The sequence below is a fragment of the Marmota flaviventris genome, chromosome 11 (assembly GCF_047511675.1).
Source record: "Marmota flaviventris isolate mMarFla1 chromosome 11, mMarFla1.hap1, whole genome shotgun sequence".
In the NCBI taxonomy this organism is placed as follows: Eukaryota; Metazoa; Chordata; class Mammalia; order Rodentia; family Sciuridae; genus Marmota; species Marmota flaviventris.
In genome coordinates, this window is record NC_092508.1 from 65,528,763 (window position 1) to 65,552,577 (window position 23,815).

General features: G+C 34.0%; 1 protein-coding gene across 3 annotated transcripts in view; it reads left to right on the top strand.

Moving 5' to 3' along the window:
- Scn1a (sodium voltage-gated channel alpha subunit 1) overlaps positions 1–23,815 on the top strand; it is an 85,947-nt gene that overhangs the window by 28,046 nt on the left and 34,086 nt on the right. Inside the window, exons 5-16 of one of the 3 annotated variants that reach the window (XM_027946016.3) lie at positions 20–111; positions 945–1,214; positions 4,181–4,244; positions 5,179–5,320; positions 5,959–6,165; positions 7,593–7,877; positions 8,880–9,260; positions 10,505–10,637; positions 11,427–11,665; positions 13,336–13,509; positions 14,597–14,953; positions 16,709–17,191. In XM_027946016.3, the coding sequence (XP_027801817.1) occupies positions 20–111; positions 945–1,214; positions 4,181–4,244; positions 5,179–5,320; positions 5,959–6,165; positions 7,593–7,877; positions 8,880–9,260; positions 10,505–10,637; positions 11,427–11,665; positions 13,336–13,509; positions 14,597–14,953; positions 16,709–17,191 (2,827 nt within the window). The remainder of the gene's footprint in view (positions 1–19; positions 112–944; positions 1,215–4,180; positions 4,245–5,178; positions 5,321–5,958; positions 6,166–7,592; positions 7,878–8,879; positions 9,261–10,504; positions 10,638–11,426; positions 11,666–13,335; positions 13,510–14,596; positions 14,954–16,708; positions 17,192–23,815) is intronic. The other 2 variants (XM_027946017.3, XM_027946018.3) reach the window with 2 other exon arrangements.

Below are 23,815 nucleotides of genomic sequence, written 5' to 3' on the forward strand. Positions count from 1 at the left end.
GTGAACTCCCCTACTGCAGATATGTAACAGAGTTTGTGGACCTGGGCAATGTCTCAGCGTTGAGAACATTCAGAGTCCTCCGAGCATTGAAAACGATCTCAGTCATTCCAGGTGAGAATAAAGTTCAACACTCAGGGGGGACCCATTGTATTTGTCAGCATCTGCCTGTTTGCTTCACATTCAACATTATAGAAAATCAAAAATTACAAGTAGGCCTATTCACAGAAAAATATTCTCCTTTTCTGAATATAAGTTGTTTTTTTTTTTTCCAGCCATGGAGCTAAACAATTTCTTGCATGACACTATAATATACAGTCTGTATGATTTGCCCTTAGATATGTTATATTTTTGTCTTATCAGTTTTACTGAGGAATTATTCCCTGTTGAATATGCCAATTTTCAGCTTCTTATCCAGTATAACCACTGATGCCTATATATAAGCAATCAAAATCTTCTTTTTGCTAACAAAAGACAAGCAATATGATAAAAAGAATAGCGTGAATCTGAGAGGAGGATTTATGTTAAAGTGAAATTATACTCTAAGCCACCTCCAGTTTCATAGCAAAACCTTTCCTGCTTGAAATTTAAACATATTTATTCAAGGCATTTGTTTATAAAATGGACAACTGACCCTAATGAAAATGTGGCCAAGTTTCAAGAGCAAGGAGTAAAAAATCAAGACCCTTTCCTTAATGGAGACTTCCTGAAGACCATGAAACTTCTGTTATTTTCTTTCATCTTAATGCAATGTGGATTAAATTTCATTGTTTGGATCATTACTTTTCTGCTGTTCATCTCCATAAGCTATCACCTACCATGAAGTGTCGCCCTTTTCTACCACTGCAGACTTTTACACACTCTACATTTTCAAGAGTATTGTTGTGTGAAGCTTTTGTTATTCGAGATGTGTTAAGTCTTCATGGTAATGGGCTTCCTTCTTTCAGGCCTGAAGACCATCGTGGGGGCCCTGATCCAGTCGGTGAAGAAGCTCTCAGATGTCATGATCCTGACTGTGTTCTGCCTCAGCGTGTTTGCACTGATAGGCCTGCAGCTCTTCATGGGCAACCTGAGGAATAAATGTGTACAGTGGCCTCCCACGAATGCTTCTCTGGAGGAGCATACTATAGAGAGGAACGTAACTGTGAATAACAATGGCACACTTGTAAATGAGACTTTATTTGAGTTTGACTGGAAATCATACATTCAAGATGAAAGTAAGAATTGCTGATATGTATATTTATTCTTTTCATTGTTTGACCTGCCTTTTATCTAGTCATGGGTAATTAAAAAGGATCATGTAAGTGGTAGAAAACTCTTTGGAAATTACTTAATAAAATTACTTAAAAATATATAAAATTACATTTTTATTTGACATTCTTTTCCTCTGGATTTTGTTTTCTTTCATTCATTCATTCTTTTTTTTTTTTTTTTCTTTTTTCATTTTTGTCACTGGGTGTTAAATCCATACCCTTCTTCATGTAAGGCAAGCACTATACCACAAAATGACATCCCTAATCTTTTCCCTGAGTTTTAAATAATTTCTGGAATGAGTTTTAAAGAAGATTTTTTTCTCATTGTCTTACCAGTGGTTTGCTCATACATCAATTTTTAATTGATAACTATTCTAATTTTGACTCCCAAATGCCACCTTCTATTGTGTTGTCATTTGGGAGGCTAAAAAGAATTTTATCAGGATCTTCTTTTAACTGTACATGCTTCCTGTGGTAGTTGAGACAATTGAAGAAAATAAATGTGTGAAAACCCTTTTTAAATTCTAAAGTACTATGTAATATAACATATTAAACATTTACTACAGATTGCCAGGAACTTTGCCAGAATAGTGGGGAAAATAGTGGTGATAATATATGGCTTCATAGTGCTTGCAGTTGACTTTATTCTTTTTTTTTTTAATTTTTTATTGTTGGTTGTTCAAAACATTACAAATTTCTTGATATATCATATTTCACACTTTGATACACAATGGAGTATTACTCTGCATTAAAAAATGACAAAATCATAGAATTTGCAGGGAAATGGATGGCATTAGAGCAGATTATGCTAAGTGAAGCTAGCCAATCCCTAAAAAACAAATGCCAAATGTCTTCTTTGATATAAGGAGAGTAACTAAGAACAGAGTAGGGACGAAGAGCAGGAGAAGAAGATTAACATTAAACAGGGATGAGAGGTGGGAGGGAAAGGGAGAGAGAAGGGGAAATTGCATGGAAATGGAAGGAGACCCTCAGGGTTATACAAAAGCAGAACACAACAGACTTTATTCTTTTACGGAAATCAAGCAAGACCTAAAGATAAACACTCTTCTATTTGAAAAAGTATTACATCAAAAAGAAGAAAATTATTGTCAATTAAGCTTCAGGAGAGAGTAAAATAGAAAGTTTCAGATAAATCAGTGAGGTTATGGAAATTGCTTTATCTTTATTTCAAGCACTTAGACAAAATAGTCAAACACTGAAATAGTCTATTCTAGAAGGATGGAAAAATAATTGGCCTAACACACTTTCTCTTTAAAATTGACAATAAAAGTAGAAAAAAACATTTCTCTTTCTTTTCTTTAATTTTAGTATGTGCCAGGAGCAGTATTTCAAAAGCAGGGAATAAGAAAAATGATTCATCGAAAAAGGATATGTCCTTTTAACAAAAAGTATTAAATATATAAACTTAGACTGTGGATATGCTTACATATAGCTATATCTTTATTTCTTTAAGATGGTGAGTAATACTTTGGGAAAAAATGAAAGGAAGAAAGACCTTTAGTGAATGACTGTGTAGAACATGTTGGATTAGTCATAGAACATATCAAGACCCTGTCTCAAAATATAAAATAAAAAATGGTGGGGATATAGCTCAGAAAAGGAGCATTTGCCTTGTGTGTGTGAGGCCCTGGGTTTCATTACCAGTATTGGGAAACAAAAAACAAACAAATGAACTGTTACTGGTGGTTTGATAATTCTTAAAGTAGTGATAGCATAATAAAAGGATGAAGACACATACTGAATATCTCCTTATAAATTTTGGAAATACCTTGGTTTGTTACAAATTAACTCTTTCATGACATTCAATGATATGTTGGACAAATAATTTGCAAATAGTTGGAAATCTTCAGGTTAAGAAAAATGCATTAGGAGCAGTGTCAGAGATGCTCAAATGTGTCCTATTCAATTCATGTGATGTCAGTAAGTCCACTGCTGTCTCCAACACCCTGACGTCTGTTGTTTGCTTCTTATCTAAGTTGAAGTTTCTGTCTGAAGATGTCACCCAGGATTTATTGCTCATAGTGAAAATTTATTGAACTATTTTTCTTACACTTAAATAAAATCAAGAATATCTGAAGCTATTTTTAACTCTAAAAATCTAGGATTTTTATTTGCTCTGATGATGCTTCACTTGTTGTGACAAGTTATTTCAAACCAAATGCAAATATAAATAAGATGATTCATCTTTAAAAGTGATAGACAATTAAATTCAATGAAATTAAAAATAAGTATCATGATTGAAAAGTTGTTTTTTTCAAGGTAAGGTTTTTAGGTCATTGAATTTAAAGGACTTTATTCATAAGCACAAGATATAAAAAATGTATCCTGAAGTTATACAGCCCTTTCATGGTATTTGATTTTAATTGAAAACTTAGAAATATATTTTTCTATATTTAAAGAAGTCAAGAGTCAGGCACAGTGGCACATACCTAAAATCCCAGTTACTTGAGAAAGCGGGCAGGAGCACAGTAAGTTCAAGGTCAGCCTGAGCAACATATCAAGACCCTGTCTCAAAATATAAAATAAAAAGTGGTGGGGGTATAGCTCAGAAAAGAAGCATTTACCTTGTGTGTGTGAGGCCCTGGGTTCTATTACCAGTATTGGGAAACAAAAAACAAACAAACCAAAAGTCAGTGGTTAAAAAATACCGATTTCTTTCTTAATGTTATGTTAGTACCTGAGGCTACCACTAATTTTATATTAATAATAAATAAAATTTGCACCATCAAGTATCTAATGCCCTTTTACAACATCTAGTAGTTGGAGGGAGAAGGGGCCAATACTATGTCTTCAAATGAATTATATGTTGTACTTAAATGAACCTAAAATTAGAACCTGATTTCCTGTCTCATTTTAGTATTTTTAACCAAAAAAGTGTTCATAACTGACTTTCTTTTTTTTTCAAACAGGATATCATTATTTCTTGGAGGGTTTTTTAGATGCACTACTATGTGGAAATAGCTCCGATGCAGGGTAAGCCATTAATCTTGTGTATTTGTGTATGTTGTGTATACACACACATATGTGTACCTCTTCTCTTTCTGTAGAAACTAGCTAATAAAAGCCAACTAATTTATTACTACTGATTTGCTGCAGTTCAGGTTATTTATAAAGCATGAGGTTATTTAAATTACTAGTTAAGCTTTTCTTGTAAAGTAAGAATACTTTAAGCCATAACATTGTTTCACTTAGGTAAGTATATCTTGCTAGAAATAGACTCTGGAGGCACCAGAGGTAGGGAAAAGGAAATAGACATGTGAAAATGCTAATCCTTAAGAGAAAATAATTTTGTTAATGTTGTTAGAGATGCCATACTATATAATTTAATTGAAGTAGGCTAGAGATCCCCTCTCAAAATACTCTTGCCATAATTAAGCTTCTCTTTTTGTCAGATGAGCAGGATGTCTTGTGGTTTGAAGCAGGTTTGCACACAAAAGATATGATAGAGTTAGTCTGCAAGCCTGTTGTACAAAAAGATATTATCTCTGTTTTCTTGGTAAAACTTGTGAAACCTGTGTATGGTCTAGAGGATGGAACAGAAAGCACTTGTATATGAACCTCCCCCCCACCCCACACCCCACACACAGGGTGTAAAGTTCAAAAATTTCCAAAATCTTTGTTCAGAGAATTTTAAGCAAAAGCCCTCTCTGAACCCTGCAGTCAATAAACCTGCTTCCTGAAAATTCCTCAAGTGTCCAGCCTCTTCCGTTCTACTTCATAATGGTAACAACAAGTGACTAATAAAGTTACATTGTAAAGAATTGAGAATTATATTAATTAGTTATCAATCATACTATTATTCTTGGAGATAGCAAGTCTTCCTGGCCAGATAATGTTCTAAGTGTAAAACTCTACCAGAATTAAAAGGCAGTAGAATGTCTTATAATACTTTCTTTCCTCCTTACAGCCAATGTCCAGAAGGATACATGTGTGTAAAAGCTGGTAGAAACCCTAACTATGGTTACACAAGCTTTGATACCTTCAGTTGGGCATTTTTGTCTCTGTTTCGGCTGATGACTCAGGACTTCTGGGAAAATCTTTATCAACTGGTGAGAATCTGAAGCAATATTCACTGCATTTAAGTTGAAGATTTCAGGAACATAGACTAAGTCACGAAAATCACACCACAGCATAATACGGTAGGGAGAGCAGAACTTGAAAGCCAGAGATTTGAGCTCCCCTATTTTATAGATTATAATACATATTGAGCAGAATAATGCCAAGGATAGTAATTCTCTCCCATTCTCCCTGGCTCAAATCCTATTTCTTATCCTTATTGAGACAGGTTCTCTTTAACCAGAAGGTACAAGCTCCCCTCAGCCCTGTATCCCCCCTCGATTATTATCCCACAGGTGGGAGGAAATGAAAAGGAGGTCAATGTACAAATACTTCTGATTTCTTCTTTGACTTTCATCAAAGTCTCAGCTTTTTGATGGAAGTCTCCATCTTATTTTATTAGTTCTGTTTCATATTGGGTGAATCCAAGAATTTCCTCCTAGAAATTAAAGTATGGATACTTAAGTTAAAGAATGAAGAGGCAGAGGTGAATGAAATAGACTGTCAGAGAAGAGGGAGAGCCTGTGACCTGTGTAATTTGTATCAGAGTTCTGCAAGACACACAAGTTGAAAGGTGAAGCCACCCCCTTAATGAAGTAGTTTTGAGAAACAATTCTTTTCTTGTTTGCAGACACTGCGTGCTGCTGGGAAAACATACATGATATTTTTTGTGCTGGTCATTTTCCTGGGCTCATTCTACCTAATAAATTTGATCCTGGCTGTGGTGGCCATGGCCTACGAGGAACAGAATCAGGCCACAATGGAAGAAGCAGAACAGAAGGAGGCGGAATTTCAGCAGATGCTCGAACAGCTTAAAAAGCAGCAAGAGGCAGCTCAAGTAAATTATCAAGTCAAATATGCCTTGTCCCACAGTACCAAACTCTTTCTTTCTTTTGGTACCAACTTTTTTATTGTTAAAAATTACTGGAGAGAAAGTAAAAGATGGTACCTGAGGAAACTGGTAGAATGGGGAATTAGTAAAGGTTTCTGAACATCTACTCAGTTTCATTTATTTTAATTATTCACTTAATTATTTTAAGATGCTTGTAATATTAACCACAATGGAACTTTCCCATGTTATTTTAGTTGTTCTGAGATGCTCATAATAAAGAGGAAAATGTAATTTTGGAGAGTATTCTTGGGCAAGACATTTTCACTAAGTGAATATACTGGCATTAGGAGAAAATTCTAAGGAAATAATCTTTTCTTAGAAAAAAATATTGGTTATTATCAAAAAAGATGTTCATCTATTTCATAAAAGTAGCCTTTATCTTTCTTTAACCAAACATATCACCTTTTAAAGTGGTGGCTTAATTGCCTTTATAAGGAAGAGGTTAAAAATACAATATTCTCTGATTCAGTGGTATCCAATGGCATCTAAATGTCACCAACCTCACAGAGACCAGGGGATGTTAGAGGGATACTTGTTTTATACTGTGATTTCAGTGCTCATAGTTCAGAAAGTGCCTGTCCTGTCATCCCATCTGCGTCACATACAAACTCATGGTCTTTACTAAAGAAGAAAATTCATTCAGCTATATTAATTTATACACCAGAGGCCTGTATTGAGAGTATTCTGGGAACAACGATAATAATCAAAAAGTGCCATCTTAGTACCAATACAATTTGTGATCAAAAAGCATTGTTCAACCAGAGCAGAGTTGAAGATGTTGGGCACAGATTTTGGAAAACTGAATATCTTGTGTTGCTTGGTAGAAAACTGCTGACCCTCCCTCCTCCACTCTTCAAAATAGAATATCAGAGGGGTGAAGAATGGATTTTATAACCATCCATCAATTTGATTGATAATATTTTGAGGGCATTGAATAACACAGTTTCAATGGGAATTATCTCATTCTCATTTTTGGTTTTGACCTCATGTAACTTTCCTTCTATACTCCAATCTATTTTTCAGAGGAAAGAAGACAATGCTAATTAAATCTAATTTATTAGGGCAAATCAAATCCCCCAAAGTAGTATGAATTTACGTTATTATTGATGCACAATGGATCCTTTTGAATATGTAGTCTGTGAAGCATAACAGAAACCTAATAAATGGTATGATGGAGAAAACCAGATTATCTCTGAAAGTCCTCATTAGGTAGAAAGAAAAAAAAATTGCCCCTTCCACTTGCAGAGCATCAATGTGAGAATAGCTCAGTCAGCTAAATGTATTTTGTAAATGCCATGAAAATTCTTAAGACAATTAAAGAAAGATTAAGGAGTTTTCTAGTGCCATGCTAAATCTATTTTTCCTCTACATAGCAAGCAGCAGCTGCAACCACCTCAGAACATTCCAGAGAGCCCAGTGCAGCAGGCAGGCTTTCAGACAGTTCATCTGAAGCCTCTAAGTTGAGTTCCAAGAGTGCCAAGGAAAGGAGGAATCGAAGAAAGAAAAGAAAACAGAAAGAGCAGTCTGGTGGGGAAGAGAAAGATGAGGACGAGTTCCATAAATCTGAATCTGAAGACAGTATCAGGAGGAAGGGGTTTCGTTTCTCCATTGAAGGGAACCGATTGACATATGAAAAGAGGTACTCTTCTCCACACCAGGTACGTCACTGCTGAGTTTGCTGATGCATGGATGAAAAGTAGAATACCGAAGAGAGGGAAAGAATTAAAATGGACCTAGGAATTTTAATCAATTGAATCAACTATTAGTTTTATTATATCTAAATCTATCCTTTCTTCACATAGTTAAGTGAAAAGTTTACTCTAGGTGTATTTGAGTCTACATCTTGGTGTGGTTGAAGTAATGTTGGGTTGTAAGCCATGAGACCTAGATTTTCATTAGACTGACTGCTGGTATTTGTCTGTGACTAATGACATTTAATCTTTCTGGCCCTCAGCTCTTTTAACTACAACAAAAAATGTGGATCTGGGACTGGCTGATCAGTAATGTCCTTTTGGTTGTTTTATGATTTTATGTTGTTTTTCCCTGTAACATCTTTATAAGCCTTCGTGCATGTTTCTGAAAATATCAGTCATGATACACTTTATTGAAAAGCACATCACTCTGAACTTCAGAAGTCAAGTATCGAAAATGCTATGCCTTTTAGGTAGAACAGGAATAACAGTTAAAGTAATTTTAGAAAAGTGGATTAATGATCTCTGAAAATGGTGGAATTCCTTAAAAGGAAAGAGCAACGGAAACAATAGTGGCCTTGCTGAGGTCTTGCGGCTAGTGCCAAGGTTCACAATATCCCCAGCAATAGACTTTATGTTGTTGCCATTTGAAATTGAGAAATGATGGTTCAGGGATTTTTTTCATTAACTTTTAGGTTGCACTCTAGCTCCCCATTCTTTAATACCAGTGGCTAGAAACCACTGATTGAATTTAATCTGAATGCCTATAAATTTAAGATGTGAACAACTACTGAAACTGAAATGAGAAAGAGAAGATCAAGTTCTTTCCATGTTTCCATGGACTTTCTAGAAGATCCTTCTGTCAGGAATGCTGAGATTTCCTTCAACTTAATCTTTCAAAATGATTGCATGTGACAAAGGTGATATTAACATGATTTTACTTTTTGTTTGTTTGTTTCAAACTTTTAGTCTTTGTTGAGCATCCGTGGCTCCCTATTTTCTCCAAGGCGAAATAGCAGGACAAGCCTTTTCAGTTTTAGAGGGCGAGCAAAGGATGTGGGGTCTGAGAATGACTTTGCTGATGATGAGCACAGCACCTTTGAGGATAATGAGAGCCGGAGAGATTCCTTGTTTGTGCCCCGACGACATGGAGAGCGACGCAACAGTAACCTAAGTCAGACCAGTAGGTCGTCCCGGATGCTGGCAGTGTTTCCAGCAAATGGGAAGATGCACAGCACTGTGGATTGCAATGGTGTGGTTTCCTTGGTTGGTGGACCTTCAGTTCCTACATCGCCTGTTGGACAGCTTCTGCCAGAGGTGATAATAGATAAGCCAGCTACTGATGACAATGTAAGGAAGTTTTAAATAGTTCAGGCATGGCTGGCCCCTATTGCTGCACCAGCCAGTGTTTCTACAGAATGGATCTCTTGAGAATGATTCCTGGTTGGTCAAGCTGTGAATGCACCTGCATCTTGTAATACCTTTAATGGACTAACCAACTTAACCTTAAAACCTGACTCTCTCCTGCACAAACCTGAATGCATTTACTTATTCAACATGCTAAGGATTAATTAGACACAATAATTACTGCCTCCAATTGGAGGATTTGCTATATGCCCACACTGAATTTATATATCAGGGCATCCTCTAAGGCCCTGGTATAAAAGGAAATAAATGAGTCTTCTCTTTAAGTGTAAAGGGTGTATAATAAATCTTTCCAACTGATTCTTCAACATAGCTATGCTTTAGTTTAGATTTTCAAAAACACTGGGCTTAAACAGACAGCTTCACTCTTACCTTAAAATTTCTAGTACTCATATTTGTCTTACAAAAAAAAATGCTGATATAGGTCTTTTCAAAACTAATAAAAATGAAGAGACACAATAAATTGTTGATACAAACAAATGAAAGAGTTGCCTGTGAACCAAGTTGTGTTACATGTTTGTGAATGTAGAACCAGATGAGGAATTTCCCAACAGATGCTGCCTCATTTTAAACTGTCCACTCACTTGGAAATATATCAGCATGATGAGGCATGACTAAGTCAGAATTAGATGACTTATTGCTCTGATACCCTGGATGAAACTGTTGTCCATGCAGCATGTGTGTGTGTTTTTAATATAGTTTGTGTTGTCAATGACTACCCATGTCTTATTTCTAGAGAAAGAGATGGCAGCTAAATTTGTTGTAATGGTTGGTATTTTCTTAAAATTAAATGGCTACCTTCTCAAAAATCAAATGCCTGGATCACTTATATGGTTTTTTTAAATTATTAAGATCTTACTTTAGTTCAGAAATAAGGATAACTCTTAAATCTATCTATCTAAATATTTATCAACTATAACATAAGTATGTCATATTTCATATAATTATGAAATCAGCAGACTAAAAATTAATTTTTGCTATATGACTGAATGGTTAACAGTTTTGACATTCCAGGTTAATGATACAATAAGTCAGCAATATCTGCCATCACCAATTAAATAGGAAAGTGCATGATGCATGCTTCATAAAATTCACCAAATCACCCTTTGATTGTTTGCTTATCATGTTGTTCAAGTTAATCGCTTAATGCATTAGCACTTTCTTTATAGGGAACAACTACTGAAACTGAAATGAGAAAGAGAAGATCAAGTTCTTTCCATGTTTCCATGGACTTTCTAGAAGATCCTTCCCAAAGGCAAAGGGCAATGAGCATAGCCAGCATCTTAACCAATACAGTAGAAGGTTTGTAACAAATTCCATTTCCATTTCAATCAACTTATATTGTGCCATTGGAAACAAATCTTTCTATTTGTGTATTGGAATCCTCATTCTAAAGAGAAAGCAAGAGTGATTATTTATTATATGTGCTCCTATATTCTGGGAGCTTTAAAAGTTTATCTATACTGAATAATATTGAACCCTAGAGACTATTTTCTGAACTGTATGTGGTAACTCTGAAAATACACAGTACAACTTCTGCTGGGGATTTTTAATCCAATTATACATAGCGACTGAGATTCTAAGTGTGCCAGCAGCACTGTCCCTTTTAGCCTCATCCTAAATACTCCCAAAATTGGCCAGGAGAAGAAGATCATTTTCACAAAATAAAAACAAATCAAAGGATGATTCTTGGACCACAGCGCTAACTCTGACTACTTGACATTGACAACATAACCAGTCATTAACATCAGATTTCACACAATATGTTTCCCTAAGCATGTTCCTAACTGATTTCGTTTAAAAGATCAATCACTTAACTTGAGGCCAGGTGCTGAGCCACAGTGTCAATGCATAAGTGGAAAAAAAACTCTTTCTTCGTTACCTCTTCTCTGTGTATATGTCTGGTGTCTCTAGGTGGCTAGAGTAAATCCTATAATTTTTTAAAAAATTATTTTACCAAGAACAAATGAGTTTGACTTTGTAGCAAATGGAAGTGTACCAATTACTGAAAATAAATCTAGTGGATCTAAATAAATATTTGTGGTTATAGAATAAATCTTTCAGTTGCTGTTCTTACTCTTTTAAATCCAGAACTTGAAGAATCCAGGCAGAAATGCCCACCTTGTTGGTATAAATTTTCCAACATATTCTTAATCTGGGACTGCTCTCCATATTGGTTAAAGGTGAAGCATATTGTCAACCTGGTTGTGATGGACCCATTTGTTGACCTGGCCATCACCATCTGTATTGTCTTAAATACTCTTTTCATGGCCATGGAGCACTATCCAATGACAGAACATTTCAATAATGTGCTTACAGTGGGAAACTTGGTAAGCATATTGGAAGGTAATTGTGTTCAGTCTTTTTAGATTTTCTGTTTAAGAAACTGTTCTATTTAATAATTTATAGCACTTCTTCAACCACACTTCCTGCCTCCTACTCCACCCTCAGGGACATTATATCTAGCTGAATTTCTACTTTTACCAAAAGCAATGGTCCATGCAAGAGGTGAGAAAGAGAACAGTAGGTATAGATCCAAGATACTACTTTTAAAAATAGATAGTGATATTTACAAATTTTAATGATGCAGAAATCGTTCATTGCTTAAGAACACTCTTTTTTAAAAAATTATAGTATTTGATTTTCCCTAGGTATAGAAGTCCAAAATAAAATTGTGGATCTTTTTCTTCTTCTTAATCATTATTGTTGTGAGAATAAATATAACAACTATAAAATGTCTCCAGTTTGACTGCTTCCAGGATCTACGTAGTCTATGTAATATTTCATTTATTTATTCTATATTATACCATAAAATATTGCAAATCCCAGGAAATTTTATATATTGTATGATTAACAAGACTGATTTGGGTGAAGGTTGCCACTTCATTCTTTCGTTTGTGTACTTCAAAATGTAAATAATCACATTTGCCAGCTGACTCCAGTCAACTCAAGAATATTAGAAATATTAGGTTTTATTTACTGAAAGGAAGAGCATGGAAATGTGATGCATGAATTTTCCATAATATTTGCTTTGAGGTTGAGGATTTGTTTGTTTGTTTGTTTAGTACCAGGGATTGAACCCACTTAGTGTTTAACCACTGAGCCACATCCTCAACCCTTTTTAGTATTCATTCTGAGACAGGGTCGCACTAAGTTGCTTAGGACCTCTGAGTTATCTCAGCCTCCCAAGCCACTGGGATTATAAGCATGTACTACCATGCCTGGCTCAAGGTTTAGGATTTTTTTAAATTTATTTTTTAGTTGTAGTTGGACACAATATATTTATTTTTATGTGGTGCTGAGGATTGAACCCAGTGCCTCGCATGTGTGAGACAAGCGCTCTACTGCTGAGCTATAGCCCCAGCTCCGGTTTAGGATATTTGATGGTTAAAAAAAAAAAAAGTAACATCCTTCAATGTATTATTTATATTTATAAAAATCTACTTTTTATACTATGGAAGTAAAGTTATTTTTTTCATGTGTAACAAAATAATAATGATAGTATATTGCACACACTGTGACATGTATGAACATGTATGACAACTGTCTGACATAAGGAAAATGTGTATAAGCTTATAGATAAAATGAAACTGTGTGTGAGCAAAGTCTCATCAGTAACTGTGTTGTACAAAACCTGGAGAAAATGCAGTTTGATTTAATGACAAGAACACTGCCAAAATTAGAATATTTGCACTCATATCTTAGTTTTGTCATCTTAGAGTTTAAGCTATTCAGAAAGTCATTTCAACCATCTTGTGATCTTAGTTTCCTCTGTATAAAGAAATAATTATATGGCATCCAGTTATTGGGGGTTCTGTAAGGATAAAAAGTAAAAAAAAAATGTATATGAAAGTCTTTAATAAACTATAAACTACTATATGCATTTAAGTTAGTAATGGAATCTTTGGAAAAATAGCATAAACCTTTTGTTCTAAGAGCAGATTTATGTTACATTCTCTCATTATCTGATGGAACTAGAATAATTTTGTTTTGATCTTAGGTTTTCACTGGGATCTTTACAGCAGAAATGTTTCTGAAAATTATTGCCATGGATCCTTACTATTATTTCCAAGAAGGCTGGAATATCTTTGATGGTTTCATTGTGACACTTAGCCTGGTAGAACTTGGGCTCGCCAACGTGGAAGGATTATCAGTTCTCCGTTCATTCCGATTGGTAAAGCAAAACAAAAGAGTAACAATAGCAAAAGCTTTTCTAAAAACAGTGTTCTAGAATAGTTCTGTCATGGACTTTACCATACAACCATTAGCCTTTCAAGTTCACATCTTTGTATTGTCAAAACTGTTCTTAAGTGAAAATATATATATATAGTCTCACTTATTATTAAAAACCTTTATTCTAAAAAGTATAATCAGGTAAAATTGAATATGCTACCCAGTTGCCATTCTGACTAATTATTGTTTCTAATGACTACTACAGGTAATATTTTCATTTGTTGGAAACATTTTTAATGAAAATGCTCCACCTTTTAATAATAGGCTGAAAATACAAATAGCCCTATGTAGCAGTGGATGACAATCAGTGACATGATGTACATGCCAAACGTTTTACCAGCTCTACCCCTGGAAAATATATACCCATCAAAAAAGAGAAAATTTGTAGGACCAAAAAACATGTCTGTTAATTAATATATATGTCCTTGCAAATTAAGGGAATAATAGAGTCATAAAAATATTCCAGTTTCTCAGTGCAGGTGTATTCAGCTATATCAATGACCTGAAGTGGCATTAATGAATAATAAATGTTTTTTCCTCTATGTACATCAGGGCTCAATATGATTTTACTTAGCATACTATTGACAAATGAGTATCTTTCAGTAGAGATCATTCAGATTCAGTTGTTAATATTACAGTTTAAGGCATGAGGTATCTCAGAGCCTTCTTTGTAAAACAAACTAAGAAAAGTTATTTCTAAGTAATCATTAAAAATTCACTCTCAGAGAAAATGATGTAACTGGTTAAAATATGGGATAAATAGAGTCTTCCTAGAGGATCCAAAAATTAGTCATGAGCCCTCGAGGATAGGGCAGTACCAGTGTTTTAAGCGATTCAAACTTTTATGGGGCTGGGGGATGCTGGGGATTGAACCCAGAGCCTCACACATACTTGGTAAGTGGTCTCCCACTAAGCTAGACCTCAACCCTAAGAGACTCAACTTCAATCATCATTTCTTGGTAAACCTCACATTATTAAATGCTTGTAAAGAGCATAATAATATGTATCAATTTTTTTCATTTTTCTAGCTCCGAGTTTTCAAGTTGGCAAAATCTTGGCCAACATTAAACATGCTAATAAAGATCATCGGCAATTCAGTGGGGGCTCTGGGAAATCTCACCCTGGTGTTGGCCATCATAGTCTTCATTTTTGCTGTGGTCGGCATGCAGCTCTTTGGCAAAAGCTACAAAGATTGTGTCTGCAAAATCGCCAGTGACTGTAAGCTCCCACGCTGGCACATGAATGATTTCTTCCACTCCTTCCTGATTGTGTTCCGTGTGCTGTGTGGAGAGTGGATAGAGACCATGTGGGACTGTATGGAGGTCGCTGGTCAAGCCATGTGCCTTACTGTCTTCATGATGGTCATGGTGATTGGAAATCTAGTGGTATGTATCCACTTAAGATACACATTTCAGAAATATATTAACAATATAACAGAATGATCATTTTGTCCCCAAAATTCTTATGATTATTAGTTCTAAATATATCTTATCTCAGAAATATTTATACCTTCACTTTGAAAGTATCACAATATAGAAGTAATCTACAAATTTATACTCAACTCCATTATGTCAATCATTTCATCACATTCATTATATGAATTGCAGTAGAGGGTCATATTGAAGACAAGTATAAAAGACTATTCTGGAAACATTTTAAAAATTCAGGACCAAGGGAGGAAGAAGTCTAAAATATATCTAGAGAGAAATCTACAATATGTTATACATATATTATACATACATATGGCAGTGGATGACAACCACTTATGAGATGTGCATGCAAACACTTTTCTTAATGTTACCTCTGGAAAATATATAGATCCAAATCAAAAAAGAGTAAGTTCATAGGGTTATTAAATATTTCCACTAATTCACATATATGCTCTTGCAAATCAAGGAAAGAACTATAGTCATAGAAAAGGTTATCCTTTACTTCAAATCATGTATAGAAAAAAAAAAGAAAGTAAGTAAGTAAGTTAGTTAGTTCAGCACTACCTTCCAGTATTGGACTAACAAGTGGTGCCTTTCAGTGTTCCTACTGACTATGCCATTCATTTTCTTGCTCACTGCAACACATAATACTCAGTCACCCAATATCATATGGTAACTGCATTAGCCAACAAATTGTCTAGAGGCTCTAAGTCAAAATAAAGGATGGATAGTGATACCATTCTTTATTTTGAGATTGTTCTAATGGAGTAATTCTCTCTTAAAATTGGAATATACCTATTTATAGTATGGAAAAATATAAATATATTCTAATTAATATAGAAGGAGACCAATAGGGTAGAGGAAAGGAACCAGGGGAAGAGAGAAGGAGATGGAAAGGGGAAGTACCAGGGAATTAATTGACCAAATTATGTTATGTGCATGTATGAATATGTCACCATGAATCCCACTATTATAATTATAATGAATGAATAAAAATTTATATATATATATATATATATATATATATATATATATATATATATATATATATTCCAAGGTGTACACACATTAATGTGCCAGTCCCACCAAAATAATACAAATTATTTATAAACAGTTCTACTAATTAGTTGATAAGGAGGTATATATAAGAAATGCAGTATGATTAAGATACCTTTTTAAGTCCATAAGCCCTTAATCCTAAATTTGAGCCATTTGAGTGGTGATTTTGCCTTTAACATCCAATTCAATATCTCTATCAAAAAAGAAACTACAAAATAAATGTTTAAATGCATAACTACAAACATTAATGATTTTATATTTAGAATTATATAATGCACACATAAATTTGTTTTTCTCATACAGTTTTAAATTAATCATACCTTAGGTTAGCTCATTCAACTTCATTTACAAGTGGGAAAACTTGAAAGCTATAGAAAACATGTCTTTGCTTAAGGATGCATAATTAAATACTTATGAAGCTAAATCACAAATTCAGAGCACCCACATTGGGATTGAATCCGGGGCTTTATGCCTTGAAAGCACACACTCTACCCTGAGCTACACTCTCAGCCCACCCAACTCCAAACAAATATGCTGTCATGTTTCTATATCATCTAATTTTAGAACATGGAGATTCCTACAATTATAAGTTGTCAAAATATGTTCTTCTTTATATTAAGGTGAAAATATAATCATGTCTATTTTTTTAAGGTCCTGAACCTTTTTCTGGCCTTACTTCTGAGCTCCTTCAGTGCAGACAACCTTGCAGCCACTGATGATGACAATGAAATGAACAATCTTCAAATTGCTGTGGATAGGATGCACAAGGGAATAGCATACGTAAAAAGAAAAATATATGAATTTATTCAGCAGTCCTTTGTTAGGAAGCAAAAGATTTTAGATGAAATTAAACCACTTGATGATCTAAACAACAAAAAAGACAGTTGTATGTCCAACCACACAACAGAGATTGGGAAAGATCTTGATTATCTTAAAGATGTTAACGGAACCACAAGTGGCATAGGAACTGGGAGCAGTGTTGAAAAGTACATCATTGATGAAAGTGACTACATGTCCTTCATAAATAATCCCAGTCTTACTGTGACTGTACCAATTGCTGTAGGAGAGTCCGACTTTGAAAATTTAAACACAGAAGACTTTAGTAGTGAATCAGATCTGGAAGAAAGCAAAGAGGTAAGATGCTATGGACATGGGTAGGTATAAATTTATATATGTGTATGTGTGTGTATGTATTATGTTGCCTATGTTTATGATTATATATTTTCCATCTAGAATTCTTAGCCATGACTTAAATTTTTATTTCATTGAGGAACCAAAGATAAATTGAAGAATAGCATACTAAGGTGTGAGTTTTCCCATCTTTATGTTATTTGTCAGATGGACTAGTGGATGATACAATGAATGAAAAAATAGAATCATCATAGGACTATTTAATCCTTACAATAATCTACAAGGGGATATGTTATTATAACTTTTTAAATAATAAAGCTAGTGTAGGAGGTTTAAAAGATGCATAACTGGTAAGGGATGGAGCTGAGACTTGGACTTAAGAGACTTTGTAAGTTTTCTATGTCTTCTATTGCATCACATTAGCTCACATACATGAAAGAGACCTATAGCAACAAGAAATAGTCTTTACAGCTCCTCTCACTAAAACTGTATTGTCCTATGTTTTAGTCTATGTTGTCTACCATAGTACTATGCCATACACTGAGTGGTTTAAACAACTGAAATTTATTTTCTCACAGTTCTGGGAACAGGAAAATCCAAAATCAAAATACCAGTACAGCCAGTGTCTGGTGAGGTCTCTCTTCTGAGGTTGTAGATGCCACCTTCCCTCTGTCTTCACATAGCCTGTCCTCAGTGCATGAGTATGAGAAACGCTTCTGGTGTTTTTCTTCTGCTTATAGAACACCAGCCCTATTGAATTAGAGCCTGAACCTCATAGCCTCTTTTAGCCTTTATCACCCTCTCACAGGCCCTGTCTTCAAATATGGTCACAAATGTAGGGGTTGAGCTTGAACATTTGAATTTGGGGAGACACAGTTCAGTGCTTGAAAACCTTCTTAAAAGTACTAAGCTAAAACTCTAATGTACATAGACTGTCCCTGGTGTCCCGAGGTTTGACTGTTTTCCAACTTTCCATTGGTGTGAAACTGGTATGCATTCAGTAGAAACCATACTTGTAAGTTTGAATGTTGATGTCCCACTGAGTTAGCAATACGGAGCATCTGATGATGCTGGGCAGAAGCTGGGCCTCTGGCAACCCTCTCAAAAGATTAAACAACTGATGCGTGGCAGTGTGCTGTATAGCTATCACATTCAGTAGGTCAGATGTACTAAATTAATTTTCAATTTATAATAGTTTCAACTTAATTATGGGCTTATTGGGATTCAATTCCACTGAAAATTGAGTAGCGTCTGTATGAGATCATTCAAAAGATGTCTAAAATAAAGTGCCTTCACTTCAGTTAATATTTGGAAATCTAAAAGACAGTAAAGTTCCCACCTTTGAATCTACATGTCTAAATATTTTAAAGGATCTGATACATTTTACTAGGAGCATAGTTTCACTAGAATATCACTCTGTCCAAGGGAAACTACATTTCGTTTTAATAGTTGTCCAAGCATATGACTTACTTTTGATTTATTAAGTATGTCCCTTTAAAGATGATCCTAGCTTTTATACTGAGTCTCTGAACAATCTAGGTCTCATTTTCTACTTTTAGGAGTTGGGGGATAATATTAGAACTAGAAGCTGCTTCTGGAACTCCAGCCTTAGGCTTCTTAGTATTTCAGTTTTGTGCAATGAAACAGGGGAAAGAAAAGAGCTCAGGGACATATCAAGAGATATGTCACATTTCTCACATCCATGGACATGGATTCAGGGGAGAAAATGATAGATTATTTTTGTAAAACACTGTGGGGTTATTCAAGATTTTTAATTTGAACATTATCTTAGTTCAAACTTTGTTCATTGAAGGACATGGGTTTTGCTAAGGAACCAGATGGAGGCTGATTTTTGAAAAAATAGTTATCTTCATATTTAAAAAGTTGGTTCCAAACCTTTTTCTTGTGGGTATGGTGTGCTGATTATGCTGCTGAGCTCCAAGCTCTGAACTAATGACAAAATAAATTTGGAAATATTTTTTTCTAATATAGACTTTTTTATATTCAACCCTTAGATCTAAATTCAGTGTGTGATTAAACTAATAGTTATTATACGTTATCTGTTGAGTTAAAAAATAAACCATTTCATTGCAAAAACCATCCATAGCAAATATTCTTCCTGCAAAAATTTAACATGATTACACAGTTTATCTGTTTTTGTTTGTACTGATCAGGGTTGAAATGAATACTGACCTCTTTATAAAGTGACCATCCACTGAACCACTCTAGGAAATTCTATTTCTTTATACTTGGTGACATTTCATAGCTTAGAGTTCTGCATAAACTGCAATTTTTAATGTTATGGTAATAGAAATTTTAGAGATGCAATGTGTCTTAAATTATGAATCATCACTTAGTTGAAATTGAAAACTCAATTTTATTAACCAGCAATTTTAAAAATTTTAATGAAATAAAATGGAGTATTTCAATGGACCTTACATGTTGAAGGCAGGAGTATTAAAAAATGAATATTTTGTTTCACTTGAATGCATTGTTTAATGAATCACTTGGTCCATGCGTGTAGAGCCTGAAGTTCAATTTTTAATTTACAGAAACACCATTTCAGTTCTATAAGGGTATTGATCATAAAACTTTTCTGATCACAACAAGAAGGGTCACTTCTGTTTATGGTACCAACAAATAAGGCACTGAGTATGGGTAATAAATAATATATATCCAGGCTCATAAATTTTACAAAGTACCATAATACCTATAAGCATGCACATCTCTTGTTTTATGTCATGATCTGTTTGTACATGTTTAGTATAAAATAGGCATTAAGATCAAATTTTTCAGCTTCCAACTCTTCTAAAAAGATTTATTGACATGTAACAATTGTACATACTAATGAAGTACAGTGTGGTGTTTTAATACATGCATACAGTATACAGTGATCAAATCAGGGAAATTAGCATATCCATCACAAATTTTTATTGTTGCTTTGTTGTTGAGAACATTCAAAAATCCTCTATTTGGAACACACAATGCATAATCATTAGCTATAGTTTCTCTGGATCAGAAGGAATATCAGAATTTATTTTTCCTAACTGACTAACATCATACTCCTTGACCAGTGTTTCCAAGATTTCTCCTCTCTTCTCTCCTAACCTCTGGCTACCACTACTTCGCTTTTAATATCTATAATATTCTTTTTTTTATATTCCACATATGAATGAGATCATGCAGTATTTGTCTGTCTGTATCTGGTTTATTTCTCTTAACATAATATCCTCCAGGCTCATCCATATTGTCAAAAAAAAAACAGGATTTCCTCCTATCTACTGACTGAAAAGGATTTCACTGTGTACATACCATGTTTTCTTTATCCATTCATCTGTTGATGGACACCAAGGTTGATTTCATATCTTGGCTACTTCGAATAGTGATGTCATAAACAGGAGTAAAGACATTTCATCAACGAACTGATTTCATTTCCTTTGGATATATACCTTAGGATAGTATTGCTGAATCACATGATAATTCTATATTTAATTTTGTGAAGAATCTCTATACTGTTTTTCATAATGACTGTACTAGTTCAAATCCCCACCAACAATATATAAAAGTTTCTCTTTCATCAAATCCTGGGCAGCATTGTTACTTTCAATCTTTTTTTATAATAGCCATTGTACCTAAGGTGTACATAACACAACCTTGACTTCAAAATATACTACAAAGCTATAGTAACTCAAGCACCATGGCATTCACATAAAAACATAGACCAATGGAACACAATAGAATGCCAGAAATAAATCCATGTATTTACAGCTAACTGATTTTCTACAAAACTGCTAAGAGTGCACAAAGAAAATAGTCTTCCTCTTTGACAAATGGTGCTAGAATAAATGGATATCCACATGCAAAAGAATAAAATTTGACATTTACGTCTTGCCATATACAAAACTCAACTCAAAATGGATTAAAGACTTATATTTATGATCCAAAGCATGAAACTTCTTGAAGAAAACATAGAGAAAATGCTACATGACATTATTGTTTTTTACTAGTATTTTTTGACAGACCATAAGCAACAAAAGCAAAAATAAAGATAATTGCATCAAACTAAAGATCTTCTGTTTCACAAAAGAAATAAACAAAGTAAAGAGATAATCCATGGAATGGGAGAAAATATTTGTAAATTATATGTTTGGCAAGGAACTGATATCCAGGTTCTATAAGGAATTGAAAAAAAAAAAAAAAAAACCTCAACAGCCAATAATAATAATCCAATTAAAAATGGGAAAAAGATGAAATAGACATTTCCCAAAAGATATACAAATGACAGAAATCAGACATATGTGTAAAAAACATAAATTATTACTAGCCATCAGGGAAATGCAAGTCAAAATCACAATGAGAGACCACCTCTTCCCCAGGAGAATGGCTGTAGTCACCTCTGCATAGAACCATGTTGAAGGATTCGCTTCATCATACTTACTCTGATGGGAACATACTTAAAATTATGTTTTTATTTCCCATGATTCTGGATCCCATGTTTCTCTTGACTCGCTCTAATATTGAATTAGATTTTGTTGTTTTCACTTTTGTTAGCCATGTTAGTGACTTTATCTTTGACTTCTAAGAAAGTAATAATCCCTCTCATCATTTTTACCTGAATTCCAGTTGAAAGGCAGTTGTATCTGATTCAACTGAAAATTTTAGAAATTTTTAGAAATATTTATTGACCCCTACTAAATTTCAATTTCATTATATCATTCTTTTTTTTCATTATATCATTCTTATATCTAGTTTTCTGCAAATATTCTTCTGGAGATTACCATAATGATTCAAATTTCCTGACTCTAACTTCAACATTTCTACTTTCTTGATCAGAAATAAACCCAAAATTATTTTTAAATAAACACAAATTTTTTTAAAGTAAACACAAAATTATTTATCCTCATTGATTCTTCAGTTTTATATTGTGCTCTGTTCATCAAAGCAAGACACATTTGTAAGATGTTCTACTTTTAGATGAATTAAACTGATGGAAGATGCCTCCACCAAATAAGGATCCTTGTTTTCACATTTTCTTTTTATTATTGGTTCTTTTTACTTATGCATGACAATAGGATTCATTCTGACATAATCATAAAAGCATGGGATATAATTTGTTCTAATTCAGCCCCATGACTTCCGCTTTCCCTCCCCTCTTCTGTTCCCCTACTATACTGATTTCTGATGTTTACTTAAAGTTTTTTTTTTTTTTTAATTAGTGTCTGTGGATGTCCATAATGGTGAGATTCACTGGGGTGTATTCATATATGTACATAGGAATATTAGGTCAGATTCATCCCCCTGCCTGTCCTTATCTCATCCCTCCTACCTTCCCTCCATTCCCCTTTGTCTCCTCCACTGATCTTTCTTCTATTATTTTTTTATCCCCCCACCCTTATTTTTAATTAGCTTCTGCATATCAGAGAAAACATTCTACCTTTGACTTTTGGAAACTCAGTTATTTTACTTAGCATAATAGTCTCTCGTTCCATCCATTTACTGGCAAATGCCATAAAGTCATTCCTCGTTACGTCTGAGTAATACTCCATTGTGTATGTGTACTTTATTTCATACTAAGAATGCAGTCTATAGCATACTAAAGAAATCATATTATTTTGGATCTTTCTATTTTACTTTTTGTTCTTTTTGCCTATCTTCATTATTCAGCAATTTAAAGAATATACTAAATAATAGGGGATGCTAGTAAGCCACAATTCTGAATTTTATATGTGAACATAAAATACGTATAATTATATATATAGTGTACAGGTATGATACATATAATATACATACTTTTTCATAAAATGGTGACTCGATCGTTAATGTGAATTTCCATGTTGGAACAATGTTGACTAAAATGTTACTCCTTTGTCACCTCTATTAGACCTCTTCCATCTGAATATGTTAACATTTTAATTGTTGAATTCAGTAATGACTCTTATCTACTATGAATCTCTATGAAGCTCTGAAATTATATTCATTCCTTGGATTAAATTTAGAAGTGATAATTATTTATTATCATAAGTTTGCACATACTTTATGCATGTGAGGCCATTATTATAATGTTTTTGGTAAAAAAAATTATACTTGAGCCAGATACTAGGAAATGTAATTCCATTAGCCTCCTACCATATAACCCTGCTGGCTATCTAATTTGCAATTTTCATATATATATATGTATTCATCATATATATTCAATATATATATATTCTTATATATATATGTGTGTAATATATATTATATCTCTTTGGATTATCAAATGTGGTAATAAATATGATGTGCTTAGAACAGTGCCTGACATATAAGTATTCACTAAGTTATTATTATTATTATTATTACTATTACTATTATTTTGGTATGAGGGATTACATTTAGGGGCACTTGACCACTGAGTCACATCCCTAGCCCTATTTTGTATTTTATTTAAAGACAGGTCTCATCAGTTGCTTAGTGCCTCACATTTGCTGAGGGTAGCTTTGAACTTGCTATCACCTGCCTCAGCCTCCCAAGTTGCTGGGATTACAGGTGTGTACCACCATGCCAGCTACCATTAGTATTTTTACTAGTAGCATTCCCAACACTGTTGGAGTAAGTTTTCTTATAAGAATTATTAGTAACATATTTGACTAT